At 32.3% G+C, this 20131-nt stretch overlaps 1 protein-coding gene across 5 annotated transcripts; it reads left to right on the top strand.

Annotated features, from left to right (window-relative positions):
* The first annotated feature begins 82 nt into the window (after nt 1–82).
* LOC110815493 (D-aminoacid aminotransferase-like PLP-dependent enzymes superfamily protein) lies at nt 83–16571 on the top strand. Of its 5 annotated transcripts, none has more exons than XR_015817535.1 (20): nt 83–330; nt 1463–1561; nt 2042–2113; nt 4729–4821; nt 5043–5180; nt 6232–6290; nt 6732–6834; nt 7377–7565; nt 7673–7773; nt 9024–9078; nt 9237–9323; nt 10717–10768; nt 11550–11635; nt 12431–12484; nt 12767–12850; nt 13273–13344; nt 13624–13803; nt 13883–13963; nt 14405–14440; nt 15450–15517. XR_015817535.1 is itself a non-coding variant. In XM_022043314.2 (20 exons), the coding sequence occupies exons 1-19, from the start codon at nt 238–240 to the stop codon at nt 15576–15578; spliced, it is 1683 nt and encodes a 560-aa protein (XP_021899006.1). In that variant the 5' UTR covers nt 85–237; the 3' UTR covers nt 15579–15587; nt 16280–16571. The 5 variants fall into 5 exon arrangements, 3 of the variants coding, with proteins under 3 accessions (XP_021899006.1, XP_021899005.1, XP_088071031.1); XR_015817534.1 differs by having other exon boundaries at nt 84–330; nt 13624–13718; XM_022043314.2 differs by lacking the exon at nt 13624–13803 and adding an exon at nt 16280–16571 and having other exon boundaries at nt 85–330; nt 15450–15587.
* Nucleotides 16572–20131: the final 3560 nt, after the last annotated feature.

The following is a 20131-nucleotide window of genomic DNA, read 5'->3' as shown; positions in this document are numbered from 1 at the left end:
ATTCGTTGTGAGATGGTGATAGGGACACGTGGAATATGGTAGAGTTGCCCACAACGAGGTATTTATAGTGACCTTTTCTTTTGTACGTTTCTCCTATCGTGGGTACTTCTTGGATGCGTATTCCTGTATAAATAGCAAGCGGAGTTTTACCCTCGGCTCTCACTCAGATCGTTTCGGAGTTTGACTCTCTGGATTCTCTTCCACTTCTGATCATCATTGACCGTTATCCTGAAGAAAATGGCGGAGCGGAAGCAAGAGGAAGTGGAGGTCATTCACTCGTGGTCCGCTCCGAGATCACTCAGTACCAGCCTTATGTACTCATTTGCACAGGTCTCGAGTTCTTTTTTTATTTTCTTTTTTTGGTGTTATTCCGTTTTGTTTCTATAAAACGACGAACAGCAAAGAAGGAAATGAAGCGAAATGTTTGAATTTATTGCAAGCTTTTGAGATAATTTAGCACCACAATCAAATCGGTATAACCTGCTACTAGTGTCATTTTTAGTGCACCAACTTTTAGTGTTTGCTGGACATTGACTATATTGAATTGAAGAAACTGGAAGTCAATCTGAATTTCCTTTTTCGTGTTTCTATAAGAGGCTGAGACTCTTGAGAGAAATGAACTATTTGATTAGACTGAAACTGAGCTTTAAATATTCGTCATGACACATGTTTGATGTTTCCTACAATAATATTCCCGTTCTCTATTACGGTTGCTGGAGAAGTTGAATGTGGGAAGGAGAAAAGAGAATGGATGTATCTTTTTGGTTTTGGTCTTTTCATCCTTGAAACTTTAAACAGAAATGCATATATATTCGTCATCCTTACTGCGTCATTCTGTTGTTTGAAACTTTCGAAACTATACTTGAAAATTGTGGTGGAAATTTGTCAAAATTTTGCTGCAAGTATAATGTCTAGTACTGATGTCTTCATGTGTTATAGGAATGTTATTACATGGTCTTTTCATATGCTATTGCTGAAGCCTCACATCCCACACTTGTAATGCCTATTTTCTAATGATCTCAAGAACACTTCCGGATGGGAGACCTGCACTGTTATAAAGAGCATTGGAGTCGACCTACGTGATATTAGTCACTACCATATTAGATGTGTGAATTCATTTGTTGCGGAGTTTGGGACCAAGGAGCCAGAATGTGTCTGCTTTTTGGATTTTATTGGAGTCCTAGGGACAACAACTGTTTGTGTTTATGACTCTCAGAAATTAAGTATTTCTGTAGAGGAAGTTTATGATGATTTACAAAAAAAGTGTGGTATATTTTTTGTGGCCCAATGACTCACGAGTAGCATGCTTAGTTAGCACTTTAGATGACAAGCTCGTAGTATTGCCAAACTATCACTTGCTTCATTAAAGGGAGAATAGCATGACTGCGGGAAAATTCATAATTTCTTAAGTTTCTTCTTGCGTCTCATCTACTTATCATACAGTTATATTTTATGCTTCTAGAGGGATGACATTGAAGTGCTTGATGAGCCACTCTACGCAACTTTCCTTCGGGTAACAGGTGTTGAGAGGCCCTACCGAGAGGAGGTTCTATCCAAGATGGTATGTTAGACAAAGCATCACTATATTCCAGGGCATAATTACATTTTTTATATAATACTAGATGTTGCTTTTTTGTTACATTTTAAGATAAAATAAGCTGTTCTATATGGGTCTTTCAATTGTGTCAAAGAGAAAGTTTCTGATAGTTAGGAAATTCCTTTGTATAGGTTTATATTTCTAGAACTTAATTCCAGATTTAGAAGCAGCTTTTACGATACTTTTATAAAACATTTTCTGCACTGACACTCTTCCTTGGGACTTGGGATTGAGTGACAGAGCAGAGCTTTTTGGATTAGTTTACGGATTGGACTGTTTCATACACTGACTTTTTGGATTAGTTGACCAGTTTATAGTTGAATGGACCATATAAGGTGCAATAACATTTATTTTATGTTTTCATTTTCTTAATACATTATATTTTGTTCTTCACGTGTCTTCTTGTGCTTGGTTTTGAATCTTTAGTTCTCCAAATTTGTGTAGGAAACTGATGGAACTAAGGTTGTAAAAGAAATCATCTATGGTTCAGGAGGAAAGAAGTACCGGTTTTGTAAGGTAATATGCAAATTCTTTCATCATTTATGCATAAGTTTGTTATGATACATTCAGATACTAATTGCAATCTGGGAAGATGCTTTCTGGTTGAATTTTCTTTGCATTTATTTTTTTGAGCTCAAGTTCTTCATGGTTTAAACTTGAGAGCTTTATTGTTCTTTTCTTTTTCAGAAGAAAAAATTTAAAGAAAATATTTTTGTAGGCTAATACAATATAAGTAAAAGAAAATTTATATGGGTAGCTGAATACCCCAGCAGAAGAGGTTTGCTGCAATAATTGTGCACTAGATTACAAGATACTAATACAAATCAAAAGTTTGGTTGTGTTCAAGATCTGTTGATGTCATGCTGGTACTAGTTTCTTTATTAGGGAACTGCTTTCCTAGTTCTGCTTTAAGATGTTGTTGATCAAGGATGTATGAATCAAACATTTAAAAGAGAGAGAGAGAGAGAGAGAGAGAGAGATAGAAAAGAGAACCAATCCAAATATTTATATGATATATCTGCATTATCTCTTAATATTTTGCTTAATAATTCTTGGATGCTGTTTTTAGTTCCCAAAGTAAAAAGATTATTTAGATTAAATGGTGGTATACTAATATGGATCGAACAATTAACACTATCTTTTTCTTTTTGTGGAAAATGAGATATACATTTTATTGAATATTAGGGCCCTATATATACAATTTCATATGAGTAATAAAAGGAAATACATCTAGATATGGGTAGATTATTAATTTATCATTTATCTTACTTAATATATAACTCCTAACGCTCTCTCTCAAACTGGTAAATAGATATTATCCATTCCCATCTTGGTAATAATAATCTAAAATGCAAGATTGTTCAACAATTTTGTCTACACATTTGCAAGTTGCAAATAGTGGGAATAGAAGGTGTGCATATCAATTACTATCCAGTTTTTCTTTGATTAAAGGAAATACACTTAATTAATGCAATCTTTTTCTTTTTGTGGAAAATGAAAATATATATTTTATTGAATATTAGGGCCCTATATATATAATTTCATATGAATAATAAAAGGATATACAATTAATTATCAAGAGATGGGTAGATTATTAATTTACCCTTTATCTTACTTAATGTAGAATTCCTAACGCTCCCTTTCAAACTAGTAAATAGATATTATTTATTTCCATCTTGGTAATATTAGTTTAAGATGCATGATTGTTCAACCCTTTAGTCTACACATTTGCAAGTTGCAAAATAGTGGGTATGGAAGGTGTGCGTATCAATTACTATCCAGTTTTTCTTTGATGAAAGGAAATACACTTAATTAGTGCAGTCTTTTTCTTTTTGTGGAAAATAAAAATATATATTTTATTCAATATAAGGGCCCTATATATTTAAATTCATATGAGTAATAAAAGGAAATACACTTAATTACCAAGGTATGGATATATTATTAATATACCCTCTATCTTACTTAATGTAAAATTCCTAACGCTCCCTCTCAAATCGATAAATAAATATTATTCATTCTCATTTTGGTAATAATAGTGTAAGATGCATGATTGTTTAGCCCTTGGGTCTACACATTTGTAAGTTGCAAAATAGTGGGCATAGAAGGTGTGCATATAAATGCACTATCCAGTTTTTCTTTGATGAAATATCTATCAACTTCAATGTGCTTACTTATGTCATATTTTACTAGATTGTGAGTGATAAAAATTGTCAATTTATTACCACAATAAAGTGTCATAGGCCCATCTCATTCAATTATTAGGTCTTCCAGGATCATCTTTAACTGTAGGAATTCACATACTCCTTGAGTCATGATTTTGAATTTTAACTCTGCACTAGACTAGGCTACCACATTCTGCTTCTTACTTTTCCGTGTAAATAGGTTCCCTCCAAGGAAAGTATAATATCCTTAATGGTTCTCTAGATCTCTTATCAACTAATGTTCCAATGTAATCTGCATGCGTGTAAACCTCAAGAAGTAACCCATTGTTTGTCTTCAACGATGATTCCTTGCTCGATGTACTTTTCAAGTAGTGTACGTGTAGACAGTTTGTCAGTGTACTTCTTTGTACTTGTGCATGAACTAATGTACTACACTTACTATATAACCGATATTTTGTGAATGTGTCTGGAATTTTTTTAACCTACAGCTCTAATACCATGTGAAGAATTAAAGTATGTACTTTATTGAATATTAGGACAACATAATATGAGCAATAAAAGGAAATGTACTTAATTATAAAGATCGAATATATTACGAATATATCATATACCCTACCCTACTTAATATATACTTTCCAACACTTTAATTTATTTAGTGGAAGTTGATTAACTATTTCTTATTGCTTTTCTGTGGAAAGTTTAATTATATGCACAAACATAGTCAGGTCATGAAGTTACTCATCTTACCTGCGCTGTATTTTTATTTTGTTGTCTTAATCAAACAGCTATTCCTTTGGAAAGTGAGGTAAAATCATGTTGGCCATTTATTTCATGATCTGTCTGGAAAGGGAGAAAAGTCTGGAACATGCCCATCGTTAATAGAAACAGTTAAATTAGATAGAATGCTGTAAATGAATAAATTTAGTTTTGAGCTGACTTTTTAAAAATTCATTCCTTCATCATGTACAGCATATTGCAAAACAACGTGTACCTGGTTTGCCGAATGACTTGATGAAGAAAGGAAAGCACTTTATATTGATAAGAAATCCTCTTCATATACTGGTAAGCAGGGAAAGTTTTCCTTATCTTGGTTGCTATATGTCTCACATTAAGAAATCACTCTTAAATCAATTTGTATGCCATACTGTTAGCTTCAAGAGAGCATTAATTTTCTATATACTCTTGAGAGAGTATTTTCTTCCATGTCAGGAACTGCATAAGTTTTGAAAATTTTGTTTTCCTTTACGCCATTGTATACTTAAGAGTTTTGATGCTTTTTTCAGTCATCTTTTGACAAGGTTGTGCCTTCAACCTTTCTGGAGCTGGGTTTGGCAGAACTAGTCTCCATATACTGCGAGCTGTCTGCATTAGGAAAGCCTCCACTTGTAATCGATGCAGAAGATCTTCAACAGGATCCTGAGGTCTAATAGCTTTCAATATGTGCAGGATTTACTAAGTGGTTATTACTTCTTAAAGCATTTTAATGATCAGAAACTATTCATGCCTTTCTCTCATTAGAGGTGGCCCTATTAGAAATTGCCATGAGAAATGGTAGAACAGATAAAAAATAATCTTTTCAAAAATAGTAATCTAGTTTATGGTGTTCAATGTCTAACCACTGATATATCAGATGTTTCCATTGGCTTATGAATGTTTTTTATGTTGATAAATTTGGATATTCTTCAGCAGTTGGCATAACAACCATTTCTTACCTTTCTATGGAAGAAATTTTTAGTTCATTAGGGCATTGAAATTAACTTTGTATTACCTTATTAGTAAATGCACAAATTATTAAGTGTTGAGTGTGTTGAAGATCAACAGAAAAAGTTGATGGATATTTTATAGCCAACTACTCAAGCACGGATAAGTCTGGTTGTAAAGTCTGTTTTCTGTAAGTTCTCCTGCATATGAGTCAAATTAACATGAAAGTGGATTTGAGTTGAGGGCATGATGTTTAGAGAAGTTTCTAATCTAACCTTCAGTTAGAAACTGCAGTAATGAATTTGAAGTTTTTAAGTGGCTGAAAGTTTATTTGTCTTTTCCCTACGAAATAAACTAGTAAAAGGAGTATGATAAAAGGTGTGGGAAGAGGGAAAAGAAGCTTAGCTACATGGAGATGGCAAAGTACACGGACTTGAGGTGGAGATGGTAAAGTTCATCTCAGTAGGGAATTCTACTGATATGAAGATTTGATTTAATTTGATTTGATTTTCTATATTTAGTTTCCTAATTTTCTTTGTAAATATGTACATATTTATGTAATGCCCCTTCTCAGTATCAGAAAATTCTGTTTCTCTGTGAATTCCACATTCTGTATAATCATTCTGTTTATCTTGCTGATTGATAGGCTACTTTACATGGTCTTTGTGAAGAGTTGGATATTCCATTTCAAGTATCAGAAAATTCAGTGTCTCTATGAATTCCACATTCTGTGTAATCATCTGTTCATCTGTTTATCTTGTTGATTGATAGGCTACTTTACATGGTCTTTGTGAAGAATTGGGTATTCCATTTCAAGCCTCAATGCTTAGGTATGACTATACATTTCTCATGTAAAAACTTACATTTGTTATCAGTTCCACCTTTCTGGAGTTTTCTTCTCATGGTCACTATGAAGGTAGCTTTTTGCATCTACAGTTAGACAAAGTTCCTTTTCCATTTCATCTTAAGAAACCTAAGCAGCTACGGGCTTAGTTCAGTTTATTTAAGTCTTCTCCTAATCAATCTGGTTCAGCAATTAAATCACCGCTTGCCTGTTTGATTTTATTCCAGGGGATATCTTTTATGTTAAGTCATAACCCAACTTCAATTATTTGCCTTCCAGATCTTTTTCAGTTTACCATAGGAAATCTCCCTAAGAGTTTTTTTCTTCTATCCTACCAGTTTTACAGATATAGGTGCTATCTCTCCCGTACAGTTGTGTATGGCTGAATTTGTTAATTCTTTCTAATGTTAATTTAAATGTCACTCAGATGGGAGAGTGGTCCAAAACTAATAGATGGGATTTGGGCCCCTTGGTGGTACAAGAGCGTTCATAAATCAACAGGTTTTGCACCTCCAAGGAGGTATCCTGCAGTACGTATCCTACAGTATGTAACTTTCGTATTGTGTTTCATGCAAAAATACTGGAATCTTTTATCCTGTTACATATGCAGAACTCACTTTTGCTTTTGTCATTTTAGCACCAAAATTCAACGCTAGCATACTGCATGCACAAATTCACTGATGAAAATGAAACTCGGATTTCTTGCCCATACTTGTGCTGTATTTATGTATGACCTTAACAAGAATTATCCTAATTACTATAAATAAGTCACTTGTAGCATAAACAGTGAGCACTATTCATATAAAGCCGAATAGGTGATATATTCAATTCAAGGTTTTATTTTTTCCTGTTACATTCTATTAAAAGATATTTTAATTTTACTTTCAACAATATAATATAATTGACTTTCAATTTGACTGACTTTTACATGGAAATGAAATGGAAACATATTGTATAGACAGATAGCTCTGATATAATTTGTGGTTTGTTTGTATATTCTTTTCAGCCATTTTCCTTTCTCTGTATGACTTGCTGGTGCAAAGTTTATGCTTAGTTTTTGTCTTGCTTTCAGCCATTTTGCTTCTCATTGTATGAATTGCTGGAGCAAAGCTTACCCTTCTACAACACACTTAGGCGCCATGTGAGGCATAAATCATCGCTTTTGAAGAGCCCCTTACCTCCACCTGATCTTCCAGTTCCAGCAAATGAGAAGCTACTTGCATGGGTTGCTGATGAGATTTTACCTCGTGAGAGTGCGAAGGTGACTAAGTTTACACATAACTATTATGCTTGGGTTTTACCTTTCTGTTTATATATTTTATACTGAATGCTCCAAAATTTATCATTCTCACCCTGTGGCCATGCAAGGTTTCTGTATTTGATTCCGTTGTTCAAGGCGGTGATTCAGTATGGGAAGGACTTCGAATTTACAACGGGAAGATATTTAAACTTGAGGAACATTTAGATAGGTAAGCACATGGACAATAAATATTGTAAAATAAGCGCTTGGGATGAGTGTTCTTATTATTTGGGCAGCCATATTATTCTAGTTGATAAGGTTTTGGTCTTTTGAAATCATTCAATGAGTTGATTTGTTACATTTATAGATGAATAAAAATTCTTGATTTTCCGCTGCCAAGTCATCTTGAAAAAAATAGAAACTAAGAAATCTGAAACAAGCATATTCATGCTAATAAATGTTGCAGTAATTGACAGTTCTGAATTTTTTGTTGCTGCAGCTAAAGATATCTGGTTTGGAGCTTTTAAAATATAATAGTAATCTGTTAATCACACTTGTGCAGATTTCTCTTCATTTTCACTTTTCCCTCTTTTCTCTTAAATAAGTAAGGTAATTACCTTTTCATGTATATGTGTGTGTTCATGGCATCTGCATTTTCATGAAATATTATATATGTTGCTTCCACAATGTTTTTCGTGGAAATCTAAGATTCTGAATTCCAATCGGACAGTTTCCACAACTTCTAGAAGCTGTGGTGGTCTATTCTTTAGTTGTTTAATTCCAACTTCTTGGACAGTTTGCACATTGATGGAAATTATAAATTTTTTATGTTATCATTGTGCGGAAGATGGTAGAGCCATCAAGGGCATACTTTTGTAATTTTTTAGAAACCCTGATGCCCAATATTGTATGCCTGCTGTGGAGTTTGGAACTCAGTGAATTCTGCACTTTTCTAACTTGAAACTGAAGCAAAGGAAAGTTGGGATCTGGTTTTTGGTTTGTTTGGAGTTCTCTTGCTACTCCAGAAATCTGTGTTACCGTTCTTAGACGGAAGGCATCCTGAAATCTGTTGATAAGGTTTCTATCAAAAGTATTTTAAAAAAAAGGAAAAGAAAAATGTTTCTATTAAAAGTATGCACGTATGCATATATGTATGTGTGCGTGTGCCAGTGTCCTTGTATAAGAGGATAAGGGAGTTTGGACTCAGAGACAGAACTTTGATGTAGTTTTGCAGTGAGGAGTATTTGATGGATTGAGGATTTGCTACATGCTTCTCCAGAGAGTTTTCTCTGTTGAAGGCGCTTTTTTACTTTCTCAAATTTCTCATTTTTTCAGGAATCACTTTTCTTGATTTTCTGACTCCTGCTTCCTATCTTTTCAGGAAATTTGGAGACCCTTTTAAATCCTGTTAAAATATTTTGCTTGCCAAAAAGTTCTGCTAACTATTATTGAAAATTTCGTTGTTGGGATTCATATTAGGTTGTTTGATTCGGCAAAGGCTCTGGCATTCAGAAACATTCCTAGTCGTGAAGAGGTGACACTTTGATGATTTCTATATTTCATAGCTATTTTTATGGTGTGAGCAGTTTATGGTAACTGATGTTAGTGCATCATTTTGCACCGTTACCTCTCACCTCTGCTTTGTAAAATAGAGGATTGTTTCATCTTATTAAAGTTTCTTAATAATTGCAGGTCAAAGAGGCTATATTTAGAACTCTCAATGTCAATGGAATGTTTGATAACACACACATCCGGTTGTCACTTACCCGTGGGAAAAAGGTACTATAGTATGGTTCCTTTCTCTCTCTTGCTCTGCATGTCTAAGAGTTATTTCAGTACCTGAAAGAGACTGAATACTCAGGATAAAAAATACAAGCTAGCACTTACCACACGCACACATGCATTTGTTTTTACTCCATTTCCAACTTCCATAAGTTTCCTGCAGTTTGAATGTTATATGGTTGATGGCTTTCTAGCTAGAGGAGAACGTGGCATTTTGAGAAGGTAGCTTTAAGAAAGTGCTGATTTCTGGTTTTCGTCCTTCCAGCTCCAGTCATTTCATTACCTAGGCCATTGATAAAAATTGAAGTATGGTTCTTTTGCATATGGAACCACTTGTATTGATAATTCGAGGAAGATGGGGAATTTTCAGTCAATAATCTATACCTTTGTAAAGGCAATGGCAAGAGCATCAAAGATCATTTATTGTGGCATCTATGGTTGAGAATGTTGAATGATAAAATTGAACAAATTTTTTTACAAGTTTAAGATGATAGGAAATGGTTCAATTTATTATGTATGCATTAACACTATTCCTCACATACAAGTCCTTTAGACTCAAAGTATTGATCAACTACAAATCTACCTATCTTTCACTGAAATTAATTAATAGAAATGGAGCGATAGGTAGGATTTGAACACTAGACATATGACTTTGATGCCATATTTTTTTTTTAGTAAAGATTTTGATACTATGTAAATAATATAGTTGAACTGATTTTCCTAAAAAGTTAAGCTGATAAGAAATAATTTAATATGTTATTTATTCATCAATATAGACAATTTGTGAAGATGATTCTTACTTGCATTGGTTTGTCCTGGGATGTGGTAGCCATATTGGCTGCTATCAAGGACTTGTACTTGGTCAACATTCATGCTTCTAGGAAGGTTGTGAAGAACCTAGCTTTGGTGCCTCCGTTGAATTTCCTGCATACTATGGAGGGACAAGGATACAAGAGGTTTTGGTAATATGGAATAATTTTGTCTATAAGATGATTTCGTGTGTTAAAATTTTTGGGTGAAAGAATGGTTTTCAGGAAGACTATAGATACATTAAACTTTTGTCATCTATATAATCTTTTCACTGTAAATATGTTGTACATAGGTTTGCACCCCCTTGGTGTTTGTGAATGGATCATACTATACTATTTTTATTTCAAAAAATAATAATAATCTTTTCACTGAGCGCCCCCTTTGTGTATATGGATATAGTTTCTTTTTCTTATTAGAGAAACTCATGTTAAAGCATGCACATGTTGTTTTCTGTGCAATGTAGTATAGGGGACCTGTTCCTATCAATTGTTTTGGTGTAGAAGATGTAAATTTGTTTTGTGTTGAAACATTCTTGGTCATGCTCTCTTTTTTTCTAATTTGCAATATTCTTCTTTCTCAGGTCACTTCTGGGATGAGCCCAGCATTCAATCGTTATGGTTGTACTTTAATAGGTAAGATGATAACTTATTTCTGCATTGCAATAATAGTACTAGCTTAGTGTTCCTTCACATCTCTTGGACAAGTGCATACTGGCTTTGAAGGGGTTCCATTCTTAGGTTCAGAGGATGTTGGCTTCCAAAATAGTACTATTTGTATTAAAGTTTGTTTCTAGTTTCTTTTGGTTAAGTCATAATGTTCTCTTTATAAATAATGTAAATTACCAATTTCGTCTTTGAACTGTCTGCAATGCAATTCAGTTTCAAATGATTTTCTTATTATGATTTGGTTTATGAACTTACAAAATTGTTTTAGTATGTAAATTTTCAATGACTTTTTAGCAGAAATAACAAAAATTCTTCATCTCTTGCTTGTGTGACATAAAAGATTACTTTAAAAAGTAAATGATTTTATTTAGATCTAGGAGTTGAAAAAAATTCCAAATTGGTGATTGCAAGTATCTTCTTTTTCTCTAATGTCTCTTATTATTATTTGTATAACTAAAATAAAAAATACTTATTCTGGTTAAGTTTATTTAAAGTTAACCTTTAGTTATAAATTTTAAAATTTTATAAAAAATAAAAAATATAAGCAAGACATAATGAACTTTTGTCATTTTCTATCAGAATTTTCACAATCATACAAAAAGATCACGAACTGAGATTAATGACTAAATTATAACAAAAAAGTTTTGGAGCTAATAGTAGCATGACAAATATAGTTAAGGGGCTAATCGAAATTTGTACTGAATCGACTTTCTCATGCTACAATCAACATATTTTGTGAGTTATGCAGTGCTTCCAGAATGGAAACCCCCTGTCTATGACAACATCAGTGGTATTACTCTGGTGACAGCTACAACGCGTCGTAATTCACCAAATGTAAGATTTTGGTGACTTTTATTGCACTTAATTATCATCATAGGATGAAACAAGATATCAGTTAACATGGCAAAATTTTGTGTCATAAACTAGTTCCTCCCAGTAACACTTAATTGTCTTTTTCTCAATTGAGCAAACTTTTGTTTGACATTGAAAAAAGTCTAGTTGCCATGGAACTCTTGAAACTTGTGCAGCAGAAGTGATGAATCTATAAACTGGGCAATTGGAGCTATTTCAAAAATTTTTAAAAAAAAAAAAAAAAGGAAAGGAGCATAGTTGAACCTCCTATTCTTTTTACCTTCTGGGTTGTCTTCAGCATTAATTTTGTTTGCGGAATGAGTTAGTATGACCTATGTTACACACCAAAAAGAAAAATAGATTAGTAAAATCTCAGTTTCTGCAAATTGGGTCCCAATTTCTTGGTTGTTTTATCTGTTCTGTTTACTCTCAATTATTCATTTGGCTTAAAGTAAATACCTGTCTTTCAAGTTTTATTAGTTTGCTCAAGAGTGCTTCCTGAATGCAAATTTTATAGGGTGTTCATAGAGTTGTATTATTCTTTGTCCTTTTATATTCCTGTGGGTAAAGTTGTCAGCATGCTGATTAATCAAATCCTGCGAAGTTTCATGTATTGAATTGAAAAGGCTTGCAGGACATATATTACCAGAAAAACTAATTAAGATTTAAGAGTAAATTAATATGATCTTTATTTTAGTTTGTTCTATTTCATCAACATTGGTTAGCTTACCAATGAAGTGAATGTGACTTTCTTTTTTTTTCCTCTTTTTGTGCCAGAATTTGGATTCCAAGATACACCACAACAATCTTCTGAACAATATATTAGCAAAGGTATGGTTTTGTATATCCTTAATGGATCTCTAGAATGGGTCAGATGGCAAACAAAATAATGGAGCAAATTTTATTTTGCATGGGTAATTTGATTTTAATTCTTGATAAACAAGTTATTAGCATGATGGCATATTTATGATAAACTATACTCTTATGGTATATGATACTACAATGATAAATTTTTATACAAGATCTATGGATCCCATCAACTCCCATCAGTTAAAGGATTGATTGTCTGTTGATAAGCTATGACTCTCTGATTGAGTCTGTTGGTGCAAGCAGGTAGAAGGAAATAATGCACATGCTGATGATGCAATCATGCTTGACAAGGATGGTTTTGTATCTGAAACAAATGCTACAAACATTGTAAGCCTGCTACCTTTTTTTGCCCTTTCACTTTTTTACTGTTCTAATTTCCTGTCTACAGAAATTGGAAGGTTTAGGTTCTTAAGATTCCAAAGATGGGATGTCAACTGTACAAAATGAAAGTCTTCATCTAGAATCTATTTTACCAACACGTGGCTATTTTCTTTTTGTTTTATTTTTCTTTCATAACTTAATCTGGATGTTCAGCAAACTTCTAATGATTTTATTGAACTAATTTTCAAACCCCCAAAAGTTAGATCCCACTTCCATGGAGGTCTTGATCGTGGCTCATCATGGTGAGATTTTACTGGATATAATCAGGAGTCATTGTCTCTGAATAAAAAAAAAAAGTTTATCTTTGGATAAGATATTTGTATATTGAATCGTTTCTTTAAAAAATATTCATATGTTGTATATTGCAGTTTATGGTGAAGAAAGACCGTGTGCTGACACCTCATGCTGATTACTGCCTTCCTGGTATTACCAGAGCCACTGTAAGTTGCACACTTCAAAGTTTGTTCAATCTAAAGTTGATTAATAATGGTTGACTTAAACAAGTTTAAAGGAGATATTACTTTTACCGTGCAGGAGAAATAAGGAAAATATTTTTTTCGATTTGGGAGAAATATGTGAATTTTATCTTCAGACCTTTTAGAATGCACAGCAATTTCTAATCTAAACTTTCAGTCTGAGCTTTCTGTTAATTTTGATTTACAACTCAATTCACTAATTTTTGTGGGTTTGTTCAAATTAATCCTTTTTTTATGCACAAGATGAGAAAATTTGTGAAGGTGCCAACAAAGATTTTGAGGTTCCGAGAACCTAGGGATGGGTTGTCACTTCCAGTTAACTTGAATATTACCTTGCGGTGAGCGTGCGCTTGTGAATATGTATAATCAGGAGTTGGCTGTTCCTTTTTCTTGTATCATTGGCAGATCAGAACCCACGTTCTAGTAAACCATTTGATTTCTTCCTTTGTTTATTTTTGCATTTTGGTATTGATATGACCACATAGATGTTGAACTTTTACAGGTTATGGACCTTGTGGTGAGTGAAAATTTAGTCCTGGAGGAGCGAAGGATCAGCTTATCAGAATTCCATACTGCAGATGAGGTTCTTATGAGAAATACTCTTTTTTAAAAAAAATTCATCTAATTACCTGGATTATCTTTTCTAACAGCTTTCTTCGTTTTTCTCTGTGAAGATTTGTTGAAAAGTTTTATTTCAACTAGTGATGAGTGCCTCTAAGAAGTTGATATTGTTAAGATTTAAAGCATATGCATAAGTTGTCTTCTTTGTCCAAAAGTTTGTGTTGAAAAGGGCTACTCCATCTAGAGATTATTCTACTACATAACCTGTAAACAAATCACTCAATTCAGATGCATTTTCTGTTAAACTCATTCTTTTGTATTAGCTCCTTTTGATAGTTTCCATGAAAAATTATTTTTCTAATGGCTCCTCATTTATGATGCCGATACCATTGCCTTGTCTTCTTCTATTTTTCTGTTTGTTTATCCCTTAAAATACATTACAATTTAGATGCATGTCTTGCAGGTATGGACAACAGGGACAATGGGAGAACTAAGCCCGGTATGTGCCTTCATTTTGAAATGAATAATTCCTAGTCAGGATGGCTTACTAGTCACATGGGAATGGAAAACCATACATAGTTGATATATGCCATATCTTAACCAATTGCACTGATATTGGATGCCAAATTTTATATAATTCTTTGTAGCACTGATACTGGATGCCAATTTTATATAATTCTTTATACGTCAAAGCAAGAGGTAATTTGCCTATTTGGTGTTTTCAAAATTAATAAACTGAAGACTAACAAACAGCGGTAGCTTTTTAGATACCCAGTTAAACTTTAATTTAAGAAAACAAACTGGGGAAATGTGTTTTTATCCAGTTGGTGATCAGCACCAAGCATCCTGCAAAATTCTTCTCGTGAAAGTTAGCTTCTTATTATGCTGCCAAATGGAATCTGTTAGTAGGTTTGATATGGACTGTGAGCTCCTGCTGTCTCAAAGCAATTTACAAACATGCTGTACCCAAATGATTGCTGAATCTTGCATGTAGCTTTAATTGCCGAATTTATTGTTGTGTGACTTGTTGAATAACTAGGTTAAGAAACCATAATCGACGATTATGGTCTCATTATTCATTATAGATTTGCCGCTGCAGAGTCTTGTTACATTGAGTTGGAACAACTATACTAGTTTTAGGCTATGTTTGGAACAAATGAGTTTTATTCTAGAATTTATTTGGAATGTAGACTTAATTTAGTTACAAAACAGTGATAACAGTACATATGAAATGGTGAAAATTGAAAGAGAGCAATCCACTTCATGCAATGCAGGATCAGGCACTGCTTATAGGAGGCTGCACCACTGAACTGTGAATTACAGAAACTAGAAAGTAGTCCTAAGTTGCTGTTTGTTTAATAGGTTTTGAGCAGCGAAATAGCAATTTTTCTTGGATTGCTTCAACATCTGAATTTAATTAACCAGAAAACTCAACTAATTAAAATTACATTGGTATGGTGCCTTATATTATTGTTCATTAACTGAGTAAATCAAGTATTCATTAACAGGTTGTGAAGATTGATGAGCGCATAATTGGTGACGGAAAAGTGGGACCTGTGACTCAAAGATTGCAAAAGGCGTACAAGAAGCTGACAGAAGAATCAGGCGTGCCTATACCATCCTACCAAGAAACTTGAACAAGATAGGTACCTCTAAAGCAGGTGCATTTTATCAGCTAGCCCTCGAATTTTTCTTACATGTTTTTACCATTTAGTTCCAGAATTATGTGGGTTTCTCTGCAGTAAATTGGATGAGATCACAATCTCACTTGTAAATGCTCCACCAAAAATTAAATAAAAATTACAAATAAGAAAATAAGGGAGACTGGAAAAACTAAAATCGGAAATTTTGTACCCTTTATCTTGCTCATCTGCAAAGCCAGTTAGGAATTACAACAATAAACAAAGGTATAGAACATCATAGTCTTATGTAATTTAGTTCTGCATATATGTACGGCAATATTGATTGTTCTCTGAAAATTAATTAGTACAAGAAAACATGGCCGCTCCTTGAAAATTAGTGTACTTCTCGACTTGCAAATTACTTAGCATCACTCATTGACCCATACTCTCCACGTAAGGCACTCACAATCCTTGGAACCAAGCTAACAAATCTCTACAGTTGGAATTCAATATACGGAGAATATACTCGTTGACCAAGTCAAGAGAGAACAGAATACAAATAGCTTTTACAAATTAAGAATCCCGAACCCACCCAAAATAAGAATTTGTGAAAAAAATCCTAACAAGTTATCTTGCAATGATCCGAATTTACCGCAAACAAGTTTCTGAAATGTGTTTTCACTAGCCAGCTTGATAAATGGAATTTCCTTATGCAGGTTAATCATCAAAGTTGGACACGCGAAAATTGAAGATGAAAAGAACTGCCTCTGGAACAATAATAAAAGTCGAGCATATGGAGTTGCATTTCCTCCATTTTCCTCAAATGGGCGGTCAGAGGCTTATTGTATTCAAGTTCTAATTTATCTCATTTTTTAAGATTCATCGACAGAAATAATGGAATTAAAATTGTTCAGCAACGAATCACGTTGATATAAACATTATCTTTAACCAATATTATGTTTGATATTTTAATGTTTGAATAAATTTAGTTCAGGATATATTCCATTATTTCTCATCTCAGTTCTTAGTCCAAATAACCAAGCTCAAATATATTGCTCCTGACCTGAGACCCTTAAAATAATGTTTAGAAGTTTTAAGATTATCTTAGAATGTAGAAATTATGAACAAAAATATATTACTGCAAGGTTGTATCAGGTTCAATTCTTATTCAATCTTTTTAAAAAATTTTAGTTCTAGTTCTTACATAATTTTAATATGCATAATTAGAATATTATTGTGTTTAAGATATTGTCATCTTACATTAGAAATGCAAGACGATAACAACGGTAAATCAAATGCATATCCTATCCTAATTACGGGTGACAAAGACTTATGTGAAAATTAAAGACAGAAATTGAACCAGAATTCAACACAAACCACTGTAAAGAAACAAATCAAACCAAAAAAAAAAATTGTGACAGAATTTACTCAAACATTAAAAAAATAATAATAATAATAATAATAACGGGCTGAATCAAACAGAAGTAAAATTGCATATAAAATTCCTGTACAAAAAAAATGGATTCACGTTAAAGGTGAAGATTTGCAGTCAATTTGGTGAATAGCCCCAATTTCACAAAGAACGAGAAATGGCTTGACTGACCCATTTGATAAAAACTGAATACCTAATTAATTGCCAAAAAGAGATAACGAACACCGACCATTGGTACAATGACCTCAAAAATCAAACGCATGATGTTCAATTTCTCCGGCCTCCCCACTTTCTTTACTTTACAATTCCACGATATTATTAATGGAAAAACAGTCGTCTACTGTCCGTTGATTGGTTCAAAAACGATCTCCAGTAACTGTAAATTTCAGTGACCAAAACAGAGATTGAGGAGCTTATTGAAAAGTTTGATTGATAATACAAATTGGATGTCATATCTTGATTTCGACAACTTTCTTTGATCATTCATTTGCATCATGTTGTCTTTAAAATGGAATGTTTAGACATCACCTGACTTGACTACTTACGTACAAAATTATTTAATTCGAATGTTCAGAATTCAGAGACTGATACCAAAAATTATCATCTTCCCTCATTTGTAAAATAATATTAATAATTCAAATACCCAAAAGAAATTCTCTACACATACATTTATGGAATTAACACACACACACACACACACACACATATATATATATATATAGACAAGAAAAGAAAAGCAAAAGTAGAACCCTTCATTAATTAGTATACAATTATGGCATGCATGTGATACTCATGGACTAACTTTGGGTAACAATCAATTAGACCATGGAATATTTACTCCACCAGAAGCCAAACAAATTAAAAGTTAGAAACTTTGTCAAATCTAATCATTTTGTTAGCAATAGTATTTGCATTGTTCTTTGAATTATATATTTGTTTCATTCACAGTTAGTACTGATTTACATATAGAATTATATACAGCACCCATTTATACCAAAATCAGCCAAACAAGTACCAGTTCTTCATTCTCACCTTATTAATGGAAATACATACACAGAGAAGTCTGTCTCGCTAGTCAAAACTCTCTTGAAATTAATCCTAGAAAAGAGAAACCACATATGACACGAAGCTTGTACCAAAACCAGCCAAGCACGAATCAATTCTTTTTTTTCCCCCTAATTGAAATATGTGTATATACCTGTGCGTGTGTGTTGTAGATATCTATGCATACAAATTCTCCAACTTTTAATTTCAACAAGTCGGGCCCAATTCGTGTGTGTGTGTGTATAGATATATATATATATATATATTAAATAAGGATTGAATTCCTTACAGAATATGATTAATAGATTCTTTCTTCTACATGTTTCATTTTCATTTGCTGTTTCAGGGTAATTGTCTTTGTTATCCTTCTCATAACTTTATATCTCTTTTGCTTTATTCCATTTGATCCCCCCCCCCCCCCCCCCAAGCAAGTCGCTGTCTGCTGCTATAATAATATTATTAAATTGCTTATATAACTTTGCATGGATCAGTAAATATATATATATACATATACAAATATATATTTATATAGTGTACATCATAATTAAAGCCCATGCATCATCTCTTTTTGTATTCTTCTTCACAATGTGTATAATATAATATATCAACGTTTTGTTTTATATATATACACACACACATCAACTGTATCTTAGCAACAAGCTTACCCACCATTATCATTATTAATGTTTTGATAGTGGAACATAAAATACAAAACTTTCTTGTTCCTTCCTTTACATCAATAATATATATAGTATCATACATATTAAGTTTATGATAATAAAAATAATCATAACTATGAGTTATATATATCTGTATCTATATATATATATATATATATATATATAGCTAGGGAGAGAAAGATCGGAATATTTCAAGGTCCGTGTTCCCTAGTAGAAAACAAGAAGGTAAAAACAAATATAGATAGAGAGAGAAGAGACTAGCTATGGGTTAGAATCTTCTAAAATAGGCCTAGAACACCTGTAAACGATTCTTGTGCGCTTGGCCATGGAGGTTTGGTATACAGTACATTTATATCTTCTAAACATATACATATAGTTCATGTACATATATTCAAGTGCACTCTAGGGATAACAAAGTTTGGTGACCACCAATAATAAAATAATTTAGTAGTTATAAGAGTTTTATACGTTACTTAGAGAATTTTAAATTCAAACTTTACTGAATATATAGATTTTGTCATTTTGAACTACGGTAATTGATTTATAATTCTTTATCCGATCAAAAACTTAACTCATTATTTTCTTACTGGGTTACAGTGATTAAATTCGATTTAATTTTAATAAATTTATTATATTTCTATGCAAAAAAAAAAAAACATCATTAAATGACTAATTTACCTTAATTAGAATAAGTAAGTTTAACTGAAACTAAATTTATTTTTTTTTATTTAAAAAAAAAATAGCCGTAATCTTTATATTATAATTTAAGATAAGTTATTAAATTAGTCTTCAAAATTTATTATTTGTTTTAATTGGGTTTTTTATGTTTTTTCATTATAATTTTGTCTCTATCATTTTTTATTTATTTTAGACATTCAATTTCTTTTTATTTAAAAATAAAATAAAATAATTAAAATACGTTTGGATAAATTCATTCTTTTGAGTTATTATTTAAATTATAACGAACGATGAATTTTAAAAATTATTTTAATAATATAAAATATTAAATTAGTGCAACATAAATTTAGAAATTTTCGTATCGAAAATGTCAAAAAACGACTCTCTAATTTATAATATTTAGAGGTAAAATCTCGTAAGTTAATTAACATTTTTTTTAAAACCTAAAATTATCATATAATCATTTATTTATGTCAATTGTTAATGGTATTATTGACTGGTTTCACTAGAAACAGAAAAGAAGATATTAACAAAGATCATCCAACTACATACTATTATAGATTCCCATAAAAATGAACAACTAATGTATTACAGAGAGATTAGAGTACAGGTTATGTATATGTATATGTATATGTATATATGTAGATGATACTGACATTTTTATAAGGTATTGTGCATATAATGATGATGAGCACATGAAGAGTTAACTAAATGGAGGTAAAAAACGAAGAGTT

The sequence above is a fragment of the Carica papaya genome, chromosome 3 (assembly GCF_054855325.1).
Source record: "Carica papaya isolate Zhongbai chromosome 3, ASM5485532v1, whole genome shotgun sequence".
Classification (NCBI taxonomy): domain Eukaryota; kingdom Viridiplantae; phylum Streptophyta; class Magnoliopsida; order Brassicales; family Caricaceae; genus Carica; species Carica papaya.
Note: the sequence above shows the minus strand (reverse complement) of the source record. Positions and strands in the feature narration are given on the sequence as shown.

Coding starts and splice junctions, on each gene's coding strand:
- LOC110815493 (XM_022043314.2), top strand. CDS start 238: ATGGCGGAGCGGAAGCAAGAGGAAGTGGAGGTCATTCACTCGTGGTCC. Junction 1,562..2,041: donor AGGAGGTTCTATCCAAGATG/GTATGTTAGACA, acceptor AAATTTGTGTAG/GAAACTGATGGAACTAAGGT. Junction 4,822..5,042: donor GAAATCCTCTTCATATACTG/GTAAGCAGGGAA, acceptor TGCTTTTTTCAG/TCATCTTTTGACAAGGTTGT.